The sequence below is a fragment of the Myxine glutinosa genome, chromosome 6 (assembly GCF_964187855.1).
Source record: "Myxine glutinosa chromosome 6, kmMyxGlut1.1, whole genome shotgun sequence".
NCBI lineage: Eukaryota > Metazoa > Chordata > Myxini > Myxiniformes > Myxinidae > Myxine > Myxine glutinosa.
The window spans coordinates 58,534,652-58,557,633 of NC_136266.1; the positions used below are offsets into that span (position 1 = coordinate 58,534,652).

General features: G+C 44.5%; 1 protein-coding gene across 2 annotated transcripts in view; it reads right to left on the minus strand.

The window, feature by feature from the left end:
• Positions 1-22,982, minus strand: part of TIMM44 (translocase of inner mitochondrial membrane 44) — a 124,637-nt gene that overhangs the window by 52,390 nt on the left and 49,265 nt on the right. For both annotated transcript variants that reach the window (XM_068120103.2, XM_068120104.2), the window contains exons 5-7: positions 14,718-14,867; positions 14,446-14,585; positions 968-1,053 (exon numbers count right to left, since the gene is read on the minus strand). In XM_068120103.2, the coding sequence (XP_067976204.1) occupies positions 968-1,053; positions 14,446-14,585; positions 14,718-14,867 (376 nt within the window). The remainder of the gene's footprint in view (positions 1-967; positions 1,054-14,445; positions 14,586-14,717; positions 14,868-22,982) is intronic.

Consider the following 22,982-nt stretch of genomic DNA (forward strand, 5'->3'; position numbering starts at 1 on the left):
ATAATTCTCACAAGTCAGGAGACGACGATGGTTCATGAGCGAGCGGTATTCAATGACAAAGGACGGACTATAACCAAAACAGGCCCAGACAGGCCAGGCCCAGAAATGTCAAAACGAAGGTTACTGACCTTGAAATGAGATAGAAAATAATGTATAATCAGTTATGAGTTTAGTTAGCTACACAATACCGAAAATTCGGTGAAAAATGAAGAAAAAAAAAAAGGGGGAAAAAAAATAATGTAAAAAAAAATAATGAAAAAAAAATAATGAAAAATGAAACATCGAGCTCCGTGGGGCTCGACACATCACATTGGCCTAACCAAATATCGAAACCCCTGTCAGATTCCACCAAACCCCTCGGAGAAGATGTAGCTTGAAATTGATTACCCCCTAAAAAGACATCTTTTTCGGGTGTGGCTCCGCCCACTATGGGCGCAATATGCCCACTCGAGGCAGGACACAACTAGATCATGATATCAACCTCCCACCCAAGTTTCATCAAGATCGGATGATATCATCGGGTAGTTATGCTGCGGACACGAACGAACGAACGAACGAACGAACGCACGCACGAACGCACGCACGCACGCACACACACACACACACACACACACACACACACACGACGAATATAGTGGTCACTTGATAACTCGTGAGCCAATATCAGGATCCAGATTCAGACCTTCACCAAAATCGAATCATTTTTCCTTGTCACACACCCAACCTGTCCACCAAGTTTTGGCCAGTTACATTCACAACCTTTAGAGATACTTTGTTCACAGACAGCCAAGCAGACAGGGGTGAAAACATTACCTCCATCCAGCTTCAGTGGTGGAGGTAATAAAATCAATTTATATTTTAAAATATTTAAATCACAAATTGATTGCCATCGGGTCGACATATTTATAAACAAATGCAAAGAGTGAAATGTCCAACAAATTTGGGAGCGAAATAACCTGATACATACTGCCAATAACGACGTTGTTATCCTTGAAATCCTTCCATTGCTGGTACCAGCGCGAGTCTTTATGCAACATCATCCCAGTCGCTTCCCTGCAGGGGGTTTGGAGGGAGACAGTCAACAGGTGTCAGGCTTGGACAGCAAAGAAGTGAAAAGGATGCGAATTAAGAAACTAATGACAAGTAAAAATTAACCCCACAAGGAGTTCCCGAATATCAAATGAAATGTATCAAAAAACATGACATCTATCTATAATTCCAGTAATCTCTGTCTGTACGTTTGTACGTTTGTCTGTCTGTGACCGCTGTTTCTCGACAACCACGGGTCCGATATACTTTTAACTTGCCAGGTATATTGCTGGGGACCCGAGGATGTGCCTTTTCAAGGTTTCATATTAATCGGACAATTACTTACCGAGCTATGTCCAAAAAACGATTCAACCAATCAGAGAGCAGCGAACGATCGCGTGTGCCGAACGTGGCGGGCACACTCTGCCTCGGATGGCACATTTGAGAGCGTATTCATTTATTTCACGTTTGCAAACTATGTTGGCGTTAAACTATGTTTTACAACTAATAAAAACGAATTTGCGATTCATTCGCTTTCCTGCGCGTTTGTGCACGCGATGGCGATTTCTTTACCAAACTCCGGAAGCCGTTCGCTTTGGACCAAACCATTGCATGTAAATAGAGGGGGGGGATTGTCACCACTCGCAAGCCGTTCGCTTTGGACCAAACCATTTCATGTAAATAGAGGGGGGGGATATAATTTTAGATATAGATATAGTACGGGCATGCCCTAGTAATATTAAATTGCCAACACCACACAGCAATAGGGGTCACTGTGACATGTGTTATACGGCTAACCTGAGTTACTGAAATGGGAGGTTTTCGACGTTAGCTATACTTTTACACACTTCATAACAAGATATGTTGGTGGAGTAGTGTTTCCACACTCACAACGCAAGTTGACAAGTCCTTCAGGAAGATTACTTGCACGAGATGGTTCACCATGACACGCCAAGCATTTTATTATGCAATACAAGAACTGCCAGGATGGCCGAGAGGTACGCAGACTCGACTCTAAGCTGTCTAGCCTGGGTTCAAATCCTGACAAAGCTATAGACGGTCATTCCGATGTTTCGCAGGCAGGGTGACTCATCATATATGTGTGCCGTCCCTCGAATGGAAGCAAAATGGGTGTCCCATCTGCCTACATTAGTCGTTGGATGTTAAAGGTCCCATGCAATGATCCACGGGTGAACAACAGCCAACGCCAAATGATCAACAGCTAACGCCATGGAATGATGAAAATTTAATACAAAATTTCATGGATGGGCGAGGTGACAGTGGGGAACAAGAACGGTAACTAGAATGGCACTCAGTAGAGAGCATACCTCCGCCAGGTGAACAGTTTACATTTTGTATCCCAGGGTAGACCAAAAAATCACAATACAGAATCACAGTGAATCAAAATCATCCGTCCACAACTTTTTGAGATATCCTGCTGTATATCATTTTTGGCCCTATCTCCCAATGATGAAAAATCACTAAGATTATACTATCTGGATCCAGATCCGGATCTTCACCAAAATTGAATCGATTCTTCCTTATCACACACATAACCTGTCCACCAAGTTTCGTCCAAATCCATAAATAACTTTTTTAGATATCCTGCTATATGTTGGTTTTAGCCCAATCTCTCAATGGTGAAGAATCACTGAAAAAAAAAAAAAAATCATATCCGAATCCATATTCAGAACTTCACCAAAATTGAATCGATTAGTCCTCATCACACACAGTGCATTCAGAAAGTATTCAGACCCCTTCACTTTTTTCACATTTTGTTATGTTGCAGCCTTTTGCTGAAATCGTTTAAATTCATTTTTTCCCTCATCAATCTACACTCAATACCCCATAATGACAAAGAGAAAACAGGATTTTAGAAAGTTTTGCAAATTTATTAAAAAGGAAAACGGAAATATCACATTGACATAACTATTCATACCCAATGCTGTGACACTTGAAATTTAGCTCAGGTGCCTCCCATTTCTCTTGACCATCTTTGAGATGTTTCTACACCTTGATTGGAGTCGACCTGTGGTAAATTCAATTGATTGGACATGATTGGGAAAGGCACACACCTGTCTATATAAGGTGTCACAGCTGACAATGCATATCAGAGCAAAAACCAAGCCATGAGGTCGAAGGAACTGCCTGCAGAGCTCAGAGACAGGATTGTGTCGAGGCACAGATCTGGGGAAGCCTACAAAAAAATCTCTGCTGCATTGAAGTTTCCCAAGAGCACAGTGGCCTCCATAATTCTTAAATGGAAGAAGTTTGGAACAACCAGGACTCTTCCTAGAGCTGGCCGCCCGGCCAAACTGAACAATCGGGGGAGAAGGGCCTTGGTAAGAGAGGTGAGCAAGAACCCGATGGTCACTCTGGCTGAGCTCCAGAGATCCTGTGTGGAGATGGGAGAAACTTCCAGAAGGACAACCATCACTGCAACACTCCACCGATCTGGGGTTTATGGCAGAGTGGCCAGACGGAAGCCTCTCCTCAGTGAAAGACACATGAAAGGCCGCTTGGGCTTTGCAAAAAAGCACCTAAAGGACTCTCAGACTGGGAGAAACAAGATTCTGTGATATGATGAACCCAAGATTGAACTGTTTGGCTTCCATCTGGAATTTCTAAAATCAATTTTCATCCGATTGACCTGAAATGTGAAGAGGACCTACATATCTGGTCACTGAATTCAACCACCAAGTATTTTTGAGGTCAACATAGGCCAAAAGGTCAACATAGGCCAAATTTCTAAAATCCTCAATTTTCATCCATTGACTTGAAATTTGAAGAGGACTTGCATATCTGGTCACTGAATTCAACCACCAAGTATTTTTGAGGTCAACATAGGCCAAAAGGTCAACATAGACCAAAATTCTAAAATCCTCAATTTTCATCCAATTTACTTGAAATTTGAAGAGGACTTGCATATCTGGTCACTGAATTCAACCACCAAGTATTTTTAAGGTCAACATAGGCCAAAAGGTCAACACAGGCCAAAATTCTAAAATCCTCAATTTTCATCCAGTTGACTTGAAATTTGAAGAGGACTTGCATATCTGGTCACTGAATTCAACCACCAAGTATTTTTTTGAGGTCAACATACGCCAAAAGGTCAACATAGGCCAACTTTCTAAAATCCTTAATTTTCATCCAATTGACTTGAAATTTGAAGAGGACTTGGATATCTGGTCACTGAACTCAACCACCTTGTATTTTTGAGGTCAACATAGGCCAAAAGGTCAACATTAGCCAAAATCCTAAAATCCTCAATTTTCATCCAATTGACTTGAAATTTGAAGAGGACTTGCATATCTGGTCGCTGAATTCAACCACCAAGTATTTTTTGAGGTCAACATAGGCCAAAAGGTCAACTTAGGCCAAAATTCTAAAATCCTCAATTTTCATCCGATTGACTTGAAAATTGAACAGCATTTGCAAATTGAGTCACTAAATAGGGAAACTAACTTTTTGAGGTCAAAAGGTCAAAGGTCAACTCAAGGTCAACCTTCCAAAATCATCATTTTTCATCTGAAAAACCGTCACTTTTCTCCCTGTTGACCTGAGCTTTGATCAAGATTGTCGATTTTAATCTTGATGAAATGGACAATTTGCTGTATCAATGGAATTTTTTTGTCTTGGGGGTTGGGGGGGGGGGCGATTTTGCAAGTATCGTGCTCCGCATGACGTCTTCTTGTTTGTTTGTCTGTTTGTTACTTGCAAATTCGTTGATTTTTCAAGTATATTTCCTGGTTGCGTTTGTGGTTCTGTCTTTCTGCCTGCCTGCCTGTCTGTCTGTCTGTTTGTCTGTCTGTTTGTTTGTTTGTCACCGGCCTACAGGTCACAATTTTCAACTGATCTTCACGAAACTTCACCAAATGGTAGAGTTGGTCAAAAGCAAGAAGCCTATTGTTTTTGGCGTCGCAGTCCCTCCATCTGTCGCAGACCTTTGGCCTATGTTGACCTTTTGACCCCAAAAACAATAGGCTTCTTGCTTTTGACCAACTCTACCATTTGGTGAAGTTTTGTGAAGATCGGTTGAAAATTGTGACCTGCAGGCCGGTGACAAACAGACAAACAGACAGACAGACAGACAGGGGTGAAAACATAACCTCCATCCACCTTTGGTGGCGGAGGTAAAAATGCAGATATAACAAGCAAGGGAATAAACAAACATGAAAATGGGATAGGAAGGAAGGAAACACAGTTATCTTCAAAAAGAGAGTTCGGTTGGAGGGGTTATTTGGCATAGAAAAGAAAACCGGTAGAGATGGAGATTGGCGTGAGATTGTGGTGTACCGTTAACTTGGAGCCACAGAGGGGAGGGTGGGATTAAACATCCTATGGAAGGCAGTTACACGAATGGGAGAAAAGAGGAACAAAAGAGGGGAGGGTGTGCAGTCAGTCAAGACTTTGGGAGTTTAACCAGGAGGTGGTAACTGGAAGAATGCATATGTCCGAGAAGAGCTGGGGAGGCCACCAACCTATCTGTGATGTGAGAGCAACAGGCCTTGTGCTTCTGCTTTATCAAGGGATATGGAAATAATGTTCAGAGCTTTAGAAATCACCCTTTAGGTATTTATCCCAGGGTGACAACAGTTGGACTGGGACCATGATCATGATGTTCATCATCATTCACAGTCATGACCCATTTTAAACCGTTCATTGTCATCAAACTGTGCTGCAAATCTGTGATTACATTTCAGGATATTTAAGTATTTCCTTCGTCCAAAAGCAATAATTATTGCTGAACCCTAAGAGTACTCATACAAGTCATTGACATCTTGCTTCGAGTACAAGTCAGCAGAACTAGTTGCCAATTATGCATGACAATTATATAATGTAGAAGTGTCTTCATCTCTGTGCCAAATGAGTAGACTTCTTCCTCTTTGTTTGTATGCAACACAAGGCTGTGGGGTAGCTTCATTGGCTGAGGGCACGGCTGTGCCGCTGATGCAATGCCCTCGGCTGGTTTGGGCATGGTGCCGGCGATAGCCGAATACTCTTCAGGAAGGACAATGTGGGATCGTTAATGTTCGACAACGAATTCTGGAGGACGGGATGCCAGTTTAACGTCCATCCGAGACACGGCACATGCATTGATCAATCACACTGCCTGTGAATCATCAGGATGATAGTTTATAGCCGGGGCAGGATTTAAACCCAGGCTAGACAGCTTAGAGGAGAGTGTGCGTCCCTTTACGCAGTCCTGTCAGCCCGATGAGTAGACTTATATATGCACGCACCTACAGATATTATTAACAGACCTTGAAATTAAATTGTGGGAAATGAATAAATTACAGACCTTGATTGACTCACAAGCTGGCCAAACATTTGGGATATAGGACAATAGCAATAGGGTCACAAGCTGAAAATTTCAGGAAAGGCCCAGAAAAAAACAAGGTAAACAAGCGTTACGCCTAGGTCCCCCGTCGGTGAAGTGATGTGAGTTGACAAAGTGGAAGACGCAGAAAACATGCTATGATATGATATTTCGCTCACAAGGTTCAGACATACATGGAGGCGGCCATCTTGGATTTTGAAGTGGCGACCCAATTTTCAATGGCGTTCTTCCTTATGCCTAGATACACCCACACACCAGATTACAAGTTGGTACTTCGCCTATTTTTCAAGATATTCCGCTCACAAGGTTCAGACATACATGGCGGTGGCCATCTTGGATTTTGACGTGGCGACCCAATTTTCAATAGCCTTCTTCCTTGTGCCTAGATACACCCAAACACCAGATTAGAAGTTGGTACTTTGCTTATTTTTCAAGATATTTCACTCACAAAGTTCAGACATATATATGGTGGCGGCCATCTTGGATTTTGACGTAGCGACCCAATTTACAATAGCGTTCTTCCTTATGCCGAGATACACCCACACACCAAATTAGAAGTTGGTACTTCGCTTATTTTTCAAGATATTCATCTCACAAGGTTCAGACATACATGGCGGCGGCCATCTTGGATTTTGACGTGGCGACCCAATTTTAAACAGCCTTCTTGCTTGTGCCTAGATACACCCACACACCAGATTAGAAGTTGGTACTTCACTTATTTTTCAAGATATTTCGCTCACAAGGTTCAGACATATATATGGTGGCGGCCATCTTGGATTTTGACGTGGCGACCCAATTTTCAATAGCGTTCTTCCTTATGCCGAGATACACCTACACACCAAATTAGAAGTTGGTACTTCGCTTATTTTTCAAGATATTCATCTCACAAGGTTCAGACATACATGGCGGCGGCCATCTTGGATTTTGCCGTGGCGACCCAATTTTAAACAGCGTTCTTCCTTGTGCCTAGATACAGCCACACACCAGATTACAAGTTGGTACTTCGCTTATTTTTCGAGATATTTCGCTCACAAGGTTCAGACATATAGATGGTGGCGGCCATCTTGGATTTTGACGTGGCGACCCAATTTTCAATAGCGTTCTTCCTTATGCCGAGATACACCCACACACCAAATTAGAAGTTGGTACTTCGCTTATTTTTCAAGATATTCATCTCACAAGTTTCAGACATACATGGCGGCGGCCATCTTGAATTTTGACGTGGCGACCCAATTTTAAACAGCGTTCTTGCTTGTGCCGAGATACACTCACACACCAGATTAGAAGTTGGTACTTTGCTTATTTTTCAAGATATTTCGCTCACAATGTTCAGACATATATATGGTGGCGGCCATCTTGGATTTTGACGTGGCGACCCAATTTTCAATAGCGTTCTTCCTTATGCCGAGATACACCCACACACCAAATTAGAAGTTGGTACTTCGCTTATTTTTCAAGATATTCATCTCACAAGGTTCAGACATACATGGCATCAGACATACATGGCGGCGGCCCTCTTGGATTTTGACGTGGGTTGCACCCACACACCAAATTTGAACGCGGTCCTTCGCTTACGCACGCCCGCACGCAAACACGCACGCACGGACAGACGGACGAACGGACGGACACACGGACGGAGGGGAAAGCCATAGTCCCGCTTTCACTACACTGTGCAACGGGGGACAAAAAAAAAACGTACTAAACATCCTGGAAAATCCTACTTGTGCTAATTCAGGAATTAAAGATGGTGTCCAAGCTGGCTGCCGTTGTCTATTTTATCATATCGTTACATTTGTGGGGTTAGGGGATGAAATACCTTCGTCGAGATGGAATTGTGTAAATTAGAATGCTCCGTATGCCACGAAGAACCCATCTCGATGTACATAAGAAGGCCGGCTGTCCCAGTAAGACAGTAAGCTGTCCTACAGTAAGCTGTCCCAGTTTGTATGTCACCACAAGGGAGTGGCTTTGTGTTTAGTAATTCTAGGGCTTAAAGATTAATTCCCCAGTGTGTAATTTGGCTCTGTGATCTTCCCTCCGTCTTTATTAGTCCCCGACCGGTGTACACCGGAGGGGACTATAGGTTTGCACGCCGTCAGTCCGTCAGTCCGTCAGTCAGTCAGTCAGTCAGTCAGTCAGTCCGTCAGTCCGTCCGTCAGTCCGTCAGTCAGTCCGTCAGTCAGTCCGTCAGTCAGTCAGTCCATCAGTCAGTCAGTCAGTCCGTCAGTCCGTCAGACCGTCAGACCGTCAGTCCGTCAGTCCGTCAGTCCGTCAGTCAGTCAGTCCGTCCGTCAGTCCGTCCGTCAGTCCGTCCGTCAGTCCGTCAGTCAGTCAGTCCGTCAGTCCGTCAGTCCGTCAGACCGTCAGACCGTCAGTCAGTCCGTCAGTCCGTCAGACCGTCAGTCAGTCCGTCAGTCCGTCAGTCCGTCAGACCGTCAGACCGTCAGTCCGTCAGTCCGTCAGACCGTCAGTCCGTCAGTCCGTCAGTCCGTCCGTCACGCAAAGAACAGTTTTCCGGACTTTTTTTTCTAAACTCTTAATGCCAATGATTTCACACTTGGCACATGGTTTCCTCATGATAAGTTACAGATCGAGTTCGAACTTCACGACGTTTCGATCATTTTTGACAAAGTTATGGCACTTTGAACTTTGGGAATTCTGATAATTCTGATGATCCTTAACTCAGTGCCATTTTAAGTTTTCATTTCCTTTAAAAAAGATTTTCTCTGCAATAATAGGACCGATTGAGATCAAATTTTCACCGTAGGGGGGACTCGGTCTGTAGAATATTTTAATGGTAATTATGACGTCACAGGTCACGTGGTTCGGCCGCCATATTGTTTTTCCCTTTTCCTCTGCAACGGCTGAACAGATCGAGGCCAAACTTTGCAGGCAGAATCGCATACCCATGACGAACACAAAAGTCAACGAGCATGACGTCATGCGTCACATGGTTTCAGAGTTATGACGTTTTTAAGCATGAACCTTTAAAACCGAGCTCCTCCGTCATTTTTTATCCAATCGAGGGGAAACTTCACAGATCTGTTCAGCATGTCAGTCTACTAAAATGTCCTTTTGGAATTTGTGATAGGGCACGTGGTTTGGAAGATATCGTTAATTAAACGAAAATGTTTTTTTTAAAATGGATATCTCTTGTTTATTCTAGAGTTCTCCTCAAGCCGCACCGCGCGCCTTCAACCTCGTCTCGTGAACGTCAAAAGCGCGACAGCGCGCGCTTTCGGGAGGGGCGGAGCCAAGCCGAGCAACATATATATACACATCGATCATTGATCGTGAACCGGAAAATATAATAAATTACTGATATTTAGCGACTCGAAAGGTTCTTTATCAACAACTTATTTTGTCGTGCTTCTGACTTGTCTGCAAGGTGTATAAATCGAAGTCCCGAGTGCGAATCACAGGTGAGCCCGTCCTGAGGTAATTAGCGGTTGGGAATGATTCAGAACCTGTGGGTAAATAACCCTTGGTAATTTCCCCAATAGTTTTCCGGACGACAGACTGCCGGTAGGGGACATGTATTGCAGCGCAATACTCAGAATGCTTGTTACAATTAAAAAGCCGCCAAACAACTACTATAACAAATGGACTCATTCGCTCACCACGCCGCCAGGTCCGACAAACCCGGCACATTTGCCGATCGTGCCAACCAAGTCCCGCCTCACGACCGCCGACATCATCTGAACATTCCCGAACAGAGACTAGACTCTGCCCCCGACGACTCGTAATGAGTAGGCCGCGACCCGGGCTTTGTGGTTGGTGGAGGCGCGATGGGATGATTGAGTGGAGCTCGGTGATTGAGGAGAGTGTGACGTCAGTGTGGGAGATTCGAGAGCTGAAGGAAAAGATAAGCAGCATGCCATCTTGCTCTTCTGGTCCTGGCTTTGATAGTGGACGGTCGCGTTTTATATATTATATATATATACATATATATATGTATACATATATATATATATATATCTCTGTGCTGTCGACTGAGGCGGTTGCGCTTTGAGCGGTGCACGCGAGCAAAGCGAACATTCGGAGCATTGTGGAGTTTTGCAACATAGGAGGAGGAAGGTGTTTCCAAGCAGTGGTGTACTCCGGACGCGCTGTGGCCACGTGGTGTGGTCTGGCCGAGACTTCAGTGTGGGGGAGGACGTTTTGCCGCACTCGGTGTGCCATCTTGTCCGGTTCCCGCATGGTGACACGGGGACCCGTTCGACGACAACCAAGCATCCCGAAAGTGCTCATCGAGACCAGAGCTGAGTGCATTAACCAGGGAATATTTATTTTCTTTTATTTCCCCCACTGTCTGTATATGAGTCGGAGTGGAGACGTCTCACATTCGTTATAGTTTTACCTCACCTTTCATTTTTATGGTACCGCATTTATTTTCATTAAATTCATTTAGGGTTGCATTTCCTTCGTCTATTCGTTTCTGTGTCTGTGAGGATCGGATAACCCCTGCATGTGTTTCCGATCAGATAAGGCCTCAAGCCTTCCCGCACGAGCGAAAAGATAATACAGGCAAGTTGGGTATATGCCTCGGAGTTAAGCTCATTTCGGTCATTCGTCCTCTTGGGGTCTTACCGGGGACATGACTATCTTTATAACCAGGCATGATAGAAGTGCAAAGTGTCTAAACATAGGTTATCAAACACAAGCAATCCAATGAAATCTTTTTTTTATTTTTTGTACATTAAGTCGAGGCTCGTGTAATACCCCATTCTCACTTGAACGATTTTCTACGCGAATGCCGCGCGGTGGGGGAGAGGGCGGCACAGGGCGTATGGGAGTCGCACGGCAGTGTTGATTATTCGCACAGCTTGTAGGGGTGTCGTGTGTAATCACTGGTAATTCGGACGGGTCGCATGCCCGTGCGAGTTTTTTCAACTGTTGAAAATTTCCATACGACTGTCGCACGTTTCGCAAAGTTCGCATTGGTCGCATCGATTTTATGCGATTCGCGCGGATCTAACGGTCCTTGTACGGCAGACGCACGGCGCTCTGATTGATTGTACGGTGGTTGTACCGCATACGCACAGGTCACACGTGAGTTGAACAAAAATCGCACAGCGCTTGCGTGGGACTCGTTGAAGTTGTACGGCAGTCGCACGCAACTTGAACTGGAAAAGTCGCACGAGAGTTTAACGGCAGTCGCACGAGAGTTTAACGGCAGTCGCACGGCAGTTGTACAAGTGAGACTGCGCGGAAAAAAAACAGGGAAATTCGTACGGAAATCGCACGGCTGCACGATTTTTTAGTCGCACCGCAGTTGTACAAAAAATCGTTCAAGTGAGAACGGGCCTGAAGAGCCAACAGATATAACATATAATAAAGGGAATGGGAGACAAGAGCGAGAGGGAGAGGGAGGCACAACAACAGAAGAGAACAGGGACGTTGGTAGATCTGTGGAAGGGGGAGGGCTGGGGCGGAGTACATGGGATAAGCAAGATGGACACTACAGGGGCTTTCAGGAAAGAAAACGGAATTTGAATGAGGTAGATTTGGGGTGGATTAATGGGGGTAGAAAATATCAAGGTTTTGGATGGGGGAACAGCTGTTTTGAAGATTTGGAGGGAGGAGTGGGATTGGAGAGAGTGTGGGGGGTTGTTCCAGAGGTGGGAAAAAAGAGAGGAATTAAAGAGTGAAGGTGAGCAGTCTGTCTTGATTTTGGCAGTTTCACCAGAAGAGCGTTGCTGACAGACAGATATTGTGCTTCCTGCAGGAATATTTGGGGGACAGAGCACAGACAGAGTAGGAGGTGCAAGGTCGGAGAGGAGTCGGTAGAATATAGAAATACCGCCAACCTGCCTGCGGTGAGAGTGAAAGGTCTTCAGAATCAGCTTCATCGTCGGAGATATCAATGATTCTGAAAGTGTTGGTATCTACAGCATGACGCAGAGCTAAGTGTGGGACAGGAGCATCAGCCCAGAGGTGAGAGTACTCCATTAAAGCAGCGGATGAAAGCTTTGCAAGTGGTGAATAGCTCAGTAGAGGTGGGTACAACACTGGATTTGGGACACAAGATTTTGAAGCAAACACAGAGTTGAGGCATTCAGATTTTTTACAGGCAGGGTCAGATATGCAGCCATTTGAGGTAAGGGAGGGGATGGAAGGGGAAAAAACACCAGAAACAGATTTGACCAGACACCACCAGGATTTTGAGGAGGGAGACAGGTTTGAGAGTTCAGTCTTGAGAGTAGAAAGATATTGTTTCCTGGCTCTCCTGAGGATAGACACACACACTTGCTCCAAGCCTGCTGAGATTGCCTTCCGTTGAATTAGCCTTCCATGAGTCAAATGCAAGTTGTTTCAGGGCAACTGCCACACCACAGGATTCAGTGTACCAGAGATGGGAGGAAGGGTATGACAGCTGAAGACGAGATGGGATAAATCTGTGCATGAGAAAAAGCAGTTTACTTTGGAAGAATTCCCAGGAAGAGTTGATGTCAGAGGCAGTAGAAATGGGAGACCAGTCCAGATGATTGATGGCTGCTTGAAGACCTTGCCAGTCAGCCTGAGTGAAATGCCAGACTCGTCGGCACTCAGGAGGCTCTCTGAGAACGGCCAGAGAGATGTCCACCACTTTAACAGGGAAATGATCAGATGAACCGATTGGAGCAGAAGAACAGCAGACATTTGCAGAGAAGTTAGTCATAACCAAGTCTAGAAGTGATTATGTACTGTTGACTGAGATCCGGGTCGGGGAATTGACAGATTGTGCCAGTCCCAATCAGTCGCAGAAGTCGTTTGCTGAGGTGCCATGGCTGGTGAGAGAGGAACCCACACCCAGCCAGCTGGCATGATGACAGTTGAAGTCGCCACATATGAGGAAGAGAGAGTTGGGATAAGTGGATAAAAGTTGGTCCATGTTGTCAGACAGCGAGATGTAAATGGAGTCATCACTGTTTGGTGGATGGTACAACACACATATGAACAAAAGGTGGGAGCAGAAGGGAAGCCGTAGTCAGTGGTACTCCTGGGGGGTGTGGTGGAATGAGGGCAGTGCAGGGAGAGTGGGGAATAGAGTTTTTGATAAAGATAGCAACTCCACCACCAGGACAAAGCTCAGGTCTATCGAACCGGAGGAGCAGTAACCAGGGAGAGATGCTAAGGAATCAGAGACGTCTTGAAGGAGAAAAGATTCTGTAAAACAGTCTGGTTTGTCAGAAGCAACCTGGATGGAGAGTTCAGTCAGGTTTGAGTGAAGGTCCTAGATGTTTGAGGTCTATACCGTTAAGGAAGAGGGAGAGGGAGCTTCGGGAACAAGAGAGGGGAGGAGAGGAGAGGGTAAGAGGAGGAATGAGAGGGGGAGGTATGGACAGCTGTTGACAGTGTGTCGGAGATTGCAAAAGAGCCAGGACAAAGGGTGGATGAGGAGGAGGACCAAAGGCTATGTGATAATGGGATGAGGCACAGTGAGGAGTAATAGGAGGAGGGGCAGCGGGTCGTAGACGATTGGAGGTGGTGGAGGAATGAGTTGGTAGAGCAAGGGGGGAGGAGGCAGCTTTGTGGATGAGCTAAGAGGAAACTTTGTGGAAGGGTGAGAGGGGAGATTTGAAGGGGAGGGTTGCGGGGGTAGTTTTGAAGGGGAGGGGTCAGGAGGGAGTTTTGAAAGGGAGGAGTGAGGGGGGCTTTTGAAGAGGAGGTGTGAGGGAGGGGTTTTGAAGGGGAGTGGTTCGGGCCCATTAATGAAATCAATAACTACAGGATTTTTTTTTTAACTCCCTCTGGAGCGCCTGAGTGACAAGATGCAGAGGGCAGTTCCCAATCCATCACACAGGCCCACGGCCCAATGGTGAGTGAGAGGGCGCATCACTTTTGACATGGGGGATCATGACTATAAAGGCGGCTGCCCCGGGAAGAAGTCATTATATGCCTGGGATTGACCCTTGGAAAAGGTGTGACGTCTGCTCGACCTGGCTGGTCGTTATGATCGCTGTTGACACAGCCTGCCGGGATTCGCTCAAGGCAACTGGAACGACCTGCATGACTACAAAACTGGTATCAGCAATATTACGTTTAACACTCCACCAAAAGAGCAATCCTGCATATCACATTACAAGACTTACTCATTAGGAGCAAAGACCTTGTCCTGCATGGTCTTGTCAAAAGACAAATCGCTGCGTTTGCGAAGGACCGCTGGTGGTTTGTAAGATCCAATCTGACCAAGGACAGTATCATCGATCTCTCTCCTTACTGTATCGACACTCTGATTTGTACGCACAGGGAAATGAAGAAGAGAACAAAGATGATGCACCAACTTGTGAAAATATTCAATTATTAGACTGCTTTTCATCCATTTTAAAGGATGATCCAACTTAACGAGCATGGCAGAACAGACCTGTGATAATGCTCGAAATGCTGTTGTTTTGCCCAGCCTCTCGCCACTTTTAGAGAATGATTCTGCTGTTCCTCTTGCTGATCGCGTTGCCTCCTCCACACCCTCACGTACCCTCTGCCCAATCTCACTCTTTCCAACCTCCTCAATGCCCTACAAGTCAAACAACACCGGGGTGGGGGGGAGGGCGGTGGGTTTGCAGCACTGCACGTGGCACATGACACAGAATACTATATATATATATATATATATATATATATATATATATATATATATATATATATATATATTGAGGTATTTTCTGAAATAAAAAGTTCCATCCAAAGTTAAACTTTTACACACAATCAAACAAGAAGTTTGAAGAGTATCGTTTCCATGCTCTAAATACAATTGCACAGACCTAATGGGAAATGACTGATGAGAGACTGTGATGACATGTGAGTTCAGTGGTTAGATATTTCAGGGTATGACTATTAAATGTCGAAACAATGAGATTATTTGATTATATTATACACAAGAATGGTATATCAATCAACGCATTCTTCCACTGCTTGAGAGTGAAGCAAAATTTCAAAAATAAGTCCAGATAATCCATTTTGCAGTTGGTGTTATGTCATGTGGGTTGAAAGACCAATTCGTGACGAGCAGATTAATTTTCAAATTATGCAGGTGTAGTTGTTGTTGGAAGGATGGACTGAGGCACTGGCTTTGCAGCATGCTCGCTTGACTTGAATGTGGACCCGAGGAGCATGTGCAGGGGGTGTTGGGGGGGGGGGGAGGCGGGGATCGTGGGCCAGGGAGGTGGGGATCGTGGGCTAGGGAGGTGGGGATCATGGTGCTAGGGAAGTGGGGATCGTGGGCTAGGGATGCGGGGTTCATGAGCTAAGGAGGTGGGAATTTTGGGCTGTGGGGGAAGGAATACAGGCTGGGCTGGCAGAAACACGGGAGTGTGGAGGAAGAGATGCAGGGACTGTGGGCATGTCATGATGAACATCACATATCTACACTCCTGGAAAATTGGGTTTCGTTTCATAATACTGAGATCGGCAATATGCATGCACACATTGTGGCCAGAGAGGAGGAATGGGCATTGAAAAGGATTATAAGAAAAATTGCATAGTAAGAATGTGACAAAACATGTGATGATGTTTTATAATGACGCCAGGAAAGGTGGCGGGATAGGAAGACAAGGGTGTGGCTGGTGGTTGGGTTTAAAAGAGTAAGGGAATATAAGAGATATGGCCTATGAAATGGGAAATATAGAGTGAGGGGAAGGAAGCTGTTCAATTTTCCCCTTTCAAAGGAATGTACCCAACTTTAGAAATGGAAAGGAATGTCCTTACCTTTCTATTTCAACAGCTTATTGTTATAGAATTAATATACAGTCGTGGCCAAAAATATTGGCACCCTTGCACTTTTTTCAAATAATGCTCCATTTCTTTCAGAAAATTGTTGAAATTAAAAAATCATTTGGTATCCACAAATGTATTTCTTTTGTTTGTAGTGGAACAAAACAAAAAAAGCTGAAAAAATTACTCAATCTTAGCTTATTCAACACAGAAATCCTAAAATGGCCCAGATAATATTGTTGAGGTTTTGTGAATAAAGGATGACCCCCCTCGTAGGTAGTTGCACCACAACATGTAGCCTCGCTGTAGTTCAGTTGTTTCTTAGTAAATGTAAGCATAGTCTCCTTTCCGGTGTTAGTTTGCGTTGAGCAGGCCAGTAAGTGTAGGCCTCAATTGGGCTAGAATGCCATGTGCTCGGCCTGGAACAAGTCTGGCAAGACCGAAGGGAGGAGCTGCAGGAAGTGGCCGGTAAGCAGCGAGCCGCCAATCAGAGCTCGAGGGGAGTGGCTCACCACGGCAACGAGAGGAGGGGCATGGAACATTCGGGTAAGGCCGGGGAGGGGCCATATAAAACCCTGCCCCGAGCCCCCCGCGTGAGAGAGTGAAGACACGGTGAGAAGCAGAACGAGTCGGAGTGTCAGACAGAGCTGGGAGAGACGTGTGGTAAAAGTGGAGTGTGCCCTAAAAGTCGTGGTGGTTGAGTCGGAGATCAAAGAGATATTGTAGCCACGAGTGGATTGAGTTGCTTGTTATAGCCTCTGTACACGAACTTCTCCCCCTCCCTGTGCCCTGCGCTCTGCTGCTGCCTGTATCAATTGCGCTTGTGGAGACGATCGAGTTCGGGTCACAGACGCGCGATCTCCCTGCCTGCGCTTCCAGCATATGTGCCGTGAACATCTAAGGGCCACGCCCGGCAAGCTGTCCGGGAGCGACCGACGGCAAGGCGCGCTTGGCGTGCGAACTTGCTCTTCCTCCTTTTCCCTGCGTGAGTGAGTGGGCCCTTTGTCTGGAGATAAGTTAAGACTGTTTAAGTGCCTGCTCTGTGTCTCTTCACCCTGTACATCATAAATAAACCTGTGTTCTTCCTTCTATTTGATCGTTCCCGTCCTTTCCATCTATTGGCCTAGCATCGTACGAATAAAACCGCTCGAATCGGGTTCAATAAAAGTAACGGCACGAGTCACGTGATACGCAAACCGCTCGGCATACTCGATTAGCGTGGCTTGTGCGAGGCCCGGTCCCCGTTTTCGTGGCAGCGTTGGTACCAAAGGTACGTGTGGAGTCGACCCGATACCCTTTTCAACGCTCGCTGTGGGAGTGGCGATTCGGCCTCGTGGACACGAAGACCCGAGGGGGAGAAGGGGTTTAACCAACCCCCCCCCCCCCCCCCCTCTGTACATCGACGGGCTTCGGGAGATCCGCAACAATATTACTGGCACCTTCTATAAGTCTTCAGAAATAAATTATATTTCAAGCAGGTGATTCTCCTTTATTTTGTAATTGAACTCACCTGTGGTGAGCTGCAGGTGCCTGCAATATAAAAATCACTCATTCAACAAGTTTGAATAGAGAAAAGGGGTCATTCTGCTGTTTTGTGTCACTGTGAGTACCGCAATGAGCATGGAGAACAGAAAGAAAACCCGAGAATTATCTGTGGAGGTCAGACACAACATTGTAGCCAAACATGGTCAATCTAAATGCTACAAGTCCATCTCCAGAGACCTTGATGTTCCTGTGTCCACCGTACACAATGTTATCAGTGTAAGGCCCATGGCACTGTCGCCAACCTCCCTGGACGTGGCCACAAGAGAAAGCTTGATCGAAGATTTTAGCGAAGGATTGTTCGAATGGTGGAAAAGGCACCTCGATCAACTGCCAAACAGATTCAAGCTGGCCTTCAGACACAAGGTATGACAGTTTCAACTCACACCATCCGTCGCCAACTCAATGAAAGGGGGTTCTATGGTAGGAGACCCAGGAGGAGACCACTGCTGAGAGAGACACATAAGAAAGCCCGAATGGAGTTTTCCAAAACACACCTGAACAAGCCAAAATCCTTCTGGGAGAATGTCCTGTGGGCAGATGAGACCAAATTACAGCTTTTTGGTAAAGCACATAATCTTTGTGTTTACAGAAAACAAAATGAAGCCTTCAAAGAAAAGAACACCTTCCCTACAGTCAAACATGGAGGAGGTTCAGTGATGACTTGGGGTTGCTGTGCTGCCTCGGGAAATCAGGAGATTACCAAGGCATTTTGGAGCACAATGTTCAACCCAGTGTCTGAAAGCTGGGTCTCCGTCGAAGGTCATGGGTCTTGCAGCAGGACAATAACCCCAAACACACTTCAAAAAGCACCCAGGAATGGTTCAATGCAAAATGCTAGACTGTTCTGAAGTGGCCAGCAATGAATCCAGATCTAAATTCTATTGAACTCCTGTGGGGAGATCTGAAAACAGCACTTGAGAGAAGGCACCCTTCAAATATGGGAGAACTGGAACAGTTTGCACAAGAAGAGTGGAACAAACTGCCAGTAGAGAGGTGGAGAAAGCTCGTTCATGGCTGTAGGAAGCACTTATTTTACACTGCAGTTATTTTGTCCAAAGGCTGTGCTACCAAATATAAAGTCCAGGGTGTCAATAATTTTGTCAATGCCATTTAATTAATTTCGAATTAAAATGATTTAAAATGATATATTAAGTTCTGAATCAAAAACAAACGTTCTGTAATATTAACAGTGAAATAAAGAATACCTTTGTCAATTTCAATTTATTTTTCGAGAAAATTGTGAGTTATTTGAAAAAAAAGTGCAAAGGTGCCAATATTTTTGGCAACGACTGTATACAACCTTAAAAAATGATATTCTTACTTTGAAGTAGTGGATGTGCCAATGAATACAAATGTGATGATCAACAATAATTAATTGATTAACTTATAATTATGCAATCAATGAAGAATAATTAAAATTCATACACAGTTTACGAGTACTCGGTGAGTTGTTAAACACCAGATCAGCACGAGATGGTTTATTACCATTCTTAATCAGAAACACAGAACAGCATGCTTTTGGAAAAAATATTACATTTCGAAATAAGTGTTGCATTCAAAATAAAATACAGTACCGTACTGCAAAAAAAAAAAAAAATGAAGCTCTCACTGAGAAGGGGGATGCAAAAGTACAACATAGAGACTTTTCATAACAAGCCATGTGAACCACAACACTTTATTGCTGTAGCAATATAGAAAAAATCATGTTAATTTCATGTGCAGCCTGTGGTTGCTGGTTGCATCATTATTGTGCCACCGATGCAGTGTCCTCTGCAAGTGAGAGCAAGAATTTGGAATTTGTTCATGGCACTAGGCGATAGCTAAACCCTGGTGTTGGGCTCGCGGCTAGGGTGCCGGCTTAGGATCCTAGGATCCTGGGTTCGAATCCCGGTCGATCGCTGAATTAACGCCAGGGGGGTTGACTCAGCCTGTCATCCTTCCGAGGTCGGCTAATTGAGTACCAGTTCACTGGTAATTCCCTGTTTGTCGTTAAAGGCGGCAAAAAGGGTTGGCGTCAGGAAGGGCATCCGGCCATAAAACATTGCTTCAAAAAGGGGACCAAAAAACAACAACAACAATGGTTCCCGAAAAAGGCCAACCCCCGCTTGCGGGGAAAAATGGCCTCTAAAGGTGGTTTGTTACTGGCGATAGCTTGCCAACTCTTCACGAATGACACCGTGGGATCTTTAACATCGACTAACTAATGCTGGCAGGCATGACTCTGAGTTTAACGTCGATCCAAGGGACGGTACACAATGCTGCCTCACCTTGCCTGCGAAAACACGAGTATGACAGTTTATAGCTGGGCCGAGATTGAAACCCAGGCTGTATGGCTTAGAGGTGAATGTGCATACCTCTAGGCAATCCTGCCAGGCCATATACAAGATGAGACGCACAATATGCGCGGCGTGAAGACAACTGAGCAAAATATCACAATAAAGAACCACCTTTAGAGGCCATTTTCCCCGCAGAGCAGGGGTTGGCCTTTTTTGGGGACCATGGTCCCCTTTTTTGAAGCAATGTTTTGCAGCCGGACGCCCTTCCTGTCGCCAACCCTGTTAGTCGCCTCTTGCAACACACAGGGAATTACCAGTGAACTGGTACTCAATTTGCCAACCTCAGAAGGATGACAGGCTGAGTAAACCCCCCCTGGCATTAATTCAGCGATCGACCGGGATTCAAACCCAGGATCCTAGAATCCCAAGCCGGCACCCTAACCGCTAAGCCAACACCAGGCTCCAATACAAAATATCACAATACAAAGCACTAAAAGGACATTTACATTGACAAGCAGGGTAAGAGATAATGCTTACATTTTGTAACCGACATGACCCAGCGGATGCAAAATGCATGCCTTACTTCTAAGCCCTTTTGATAGAAAGGGTGAAGCATCCCAATACTGACCGTGCAGTCGTGTTTTTAGGTTGCATAATTATGAAACTACACAGAAATGCTGGAAAAGGTTAAGAATATAGCAAGATTTTTGTAAAAATAAAAACCCAAGTCCAATAAGTGTTTTTTTATTCAGAAACGATGGGCATCAAGGAGCAACGCCACGAAAGTGGCTCCATATTTGTCAACCCTGCGTAATTGCGGTAATTTGTGATTCAAGATATGGTCAATAGTTTTGATAGCATAGGTCGATAAAATCCCACTAATATTACCTTACAAGTTGGGTGACCCAATTAAGAATGGCTTATTTAAACTTCAATAAAGCATCAATAAAACTGTTCTTAGCTCAGATTAAGTCATAAATACGGACACAGTGGAAAGGAGGGAAAGACACAAACAGCAGGGGAGAAGGAGTGAAGTCAAGGCTTGTGGAAGAGGTAAAACAAAGAACAGATTGGGACGAAACATAACAAAAGCAACAGCAGAAAGAGAAAGAAGAAATGCGAACACAGGGCCGAGGGAGAAAATAAACGGAGATGGAAAACAACAAATGTGTGGGTAAGGAGAATTCAGCGGTGGATAAAATGGATTCAGCAGCAAAATTTGGGTGGTGGTGGTTTAACGGGTGTAGAAAATATCATGGTTTTGGATGAGGCATAATTTGGGATGGTGGTGAACAACTGTCTTAGATATCACGAGGGAAGAATGAAATTGAAGAGTATGTGGAAGTTGGTTCCACAAGTGGGAAAAAGGAGGAACAAATGAGTTCAGGTCGTGCAGGATTGAGTCCACTCATTGGACTCAATGCAATCCAACGGAGACTGAGAATCATTTGTATATCAATTTCCATTGTGCAGGCAGTCTCGGTTCTGCTCCAGAGCACCGTAATTTCTTGTTTCAACATCAAGTTGCTTAAGAATTGCAATTTTTTTATTGTGACATTAACCGAAGGCATGTAACAATAGTGTGGAAGTGCATATTTTGAGGCAATTAATATAGGGGTCTGGAATTGTATGAAACAAGACCAAAAGTCAAACAGCGGCGTAGCCGGGCTTGTAAAATATTATAAACCACAAACATATTATTAGCTTTTCAAACAGTCGCTAATGCTGTTTATAACATTAAGCAAATAAATTTGGAGGAATCTCGACATCCATGAGGTAAGTTTTACTTTGAGAACTCAGCGAAGATCTACTGTAATCTATATACCCCACGAGGTTCGAAGATGTGCTCATTTACCAAGTAGCTAGCTAGCTAGCTAGCGCTTGCCAAGCCAGCCATTCCTTCATGGTTTTGAATGGCGTGCTTGCTCGAATGCTTAAACCACTTGGCGATCTCTCCACAAGAACCTTGGTAAATGAACACACACCCAATGTTCTTGAGACCGGACGACAGATCTACTGTAATCTATCTAACCCAAAGAGGAATGACCCTTTTTGCAGCTCCCGTAGTGAGCGGGTGAAGGCTGACTTGTAAATTAAAATGTCGGTCGGTGGAGCAGCCGTCGTAATGCCATCATAGACGTAATGACGTAACAGACACAAAACTGCCGCTTCTTTAATATGTAAAACATGATATATTTTTACTTCTAGTAAGTTTGCAGTCACTACGAAGGGATTAGTGTTATGATTACATTTACTATAATATTAACGTTACATTATCATTATTTAGAAAATGATATTACCATTAAAAAACCGAGGTGAATTCCTTACTTCCGCGATTATTAATATTAGTGCCGAACACCGCACATCATTGATCATGAACCATACACCGCTTCAATCCATTAACCTTCCATTCACAACATTGGGATTAAAGTATTATGGATATATATATATATATATATATATATATATATATATATATATATATATATATATATATATATATATATATATATATATATATATATTATAATAGCCGTAGATGATTCTGTCTGTCTGTCTGTCTATCTGTTGGGTGTCTGTCCGGGGTGTGGCTTACTCGGTTTGCAGAGTAGCTCCACCCATAGCTCCACCCATTCTGGGAGTGGCTATAAACAAATATCCACCATTTTATTAACTCGCATAGCTTTGAGTCCTGTTTTGTAGGCCCGTGGTGTCTTGCTCTCCCCCAGTTTTATTTCAAATCAAATTCGATAAATCATTTCATTTTTCACAGTCGCTAACATAGTTTTAGACTCGGTTGAAAAAAAACGGGAAGAAAATCCGATGAAAGTTGCCGTTTATAGAACGAAATGAATTCTCAAAGGCCTGTAACTTCAAGGCCATTGAGTCTCTCTCACGCCTTTATCTCCAATCTAACTCACCATATGATTTCATTTTTATCGATGGTTTTACTTTTAGACTCGGTGTCAGCAATAATTGAGAACAATCCACACACGCGGGAAAATGCAGAGATATATTTTTTAAAATCGCGTCATGGTGTATCATACACCGCCCAACATGACACCGCCGGCAATGTGTCGATATATATTTAAAATTCG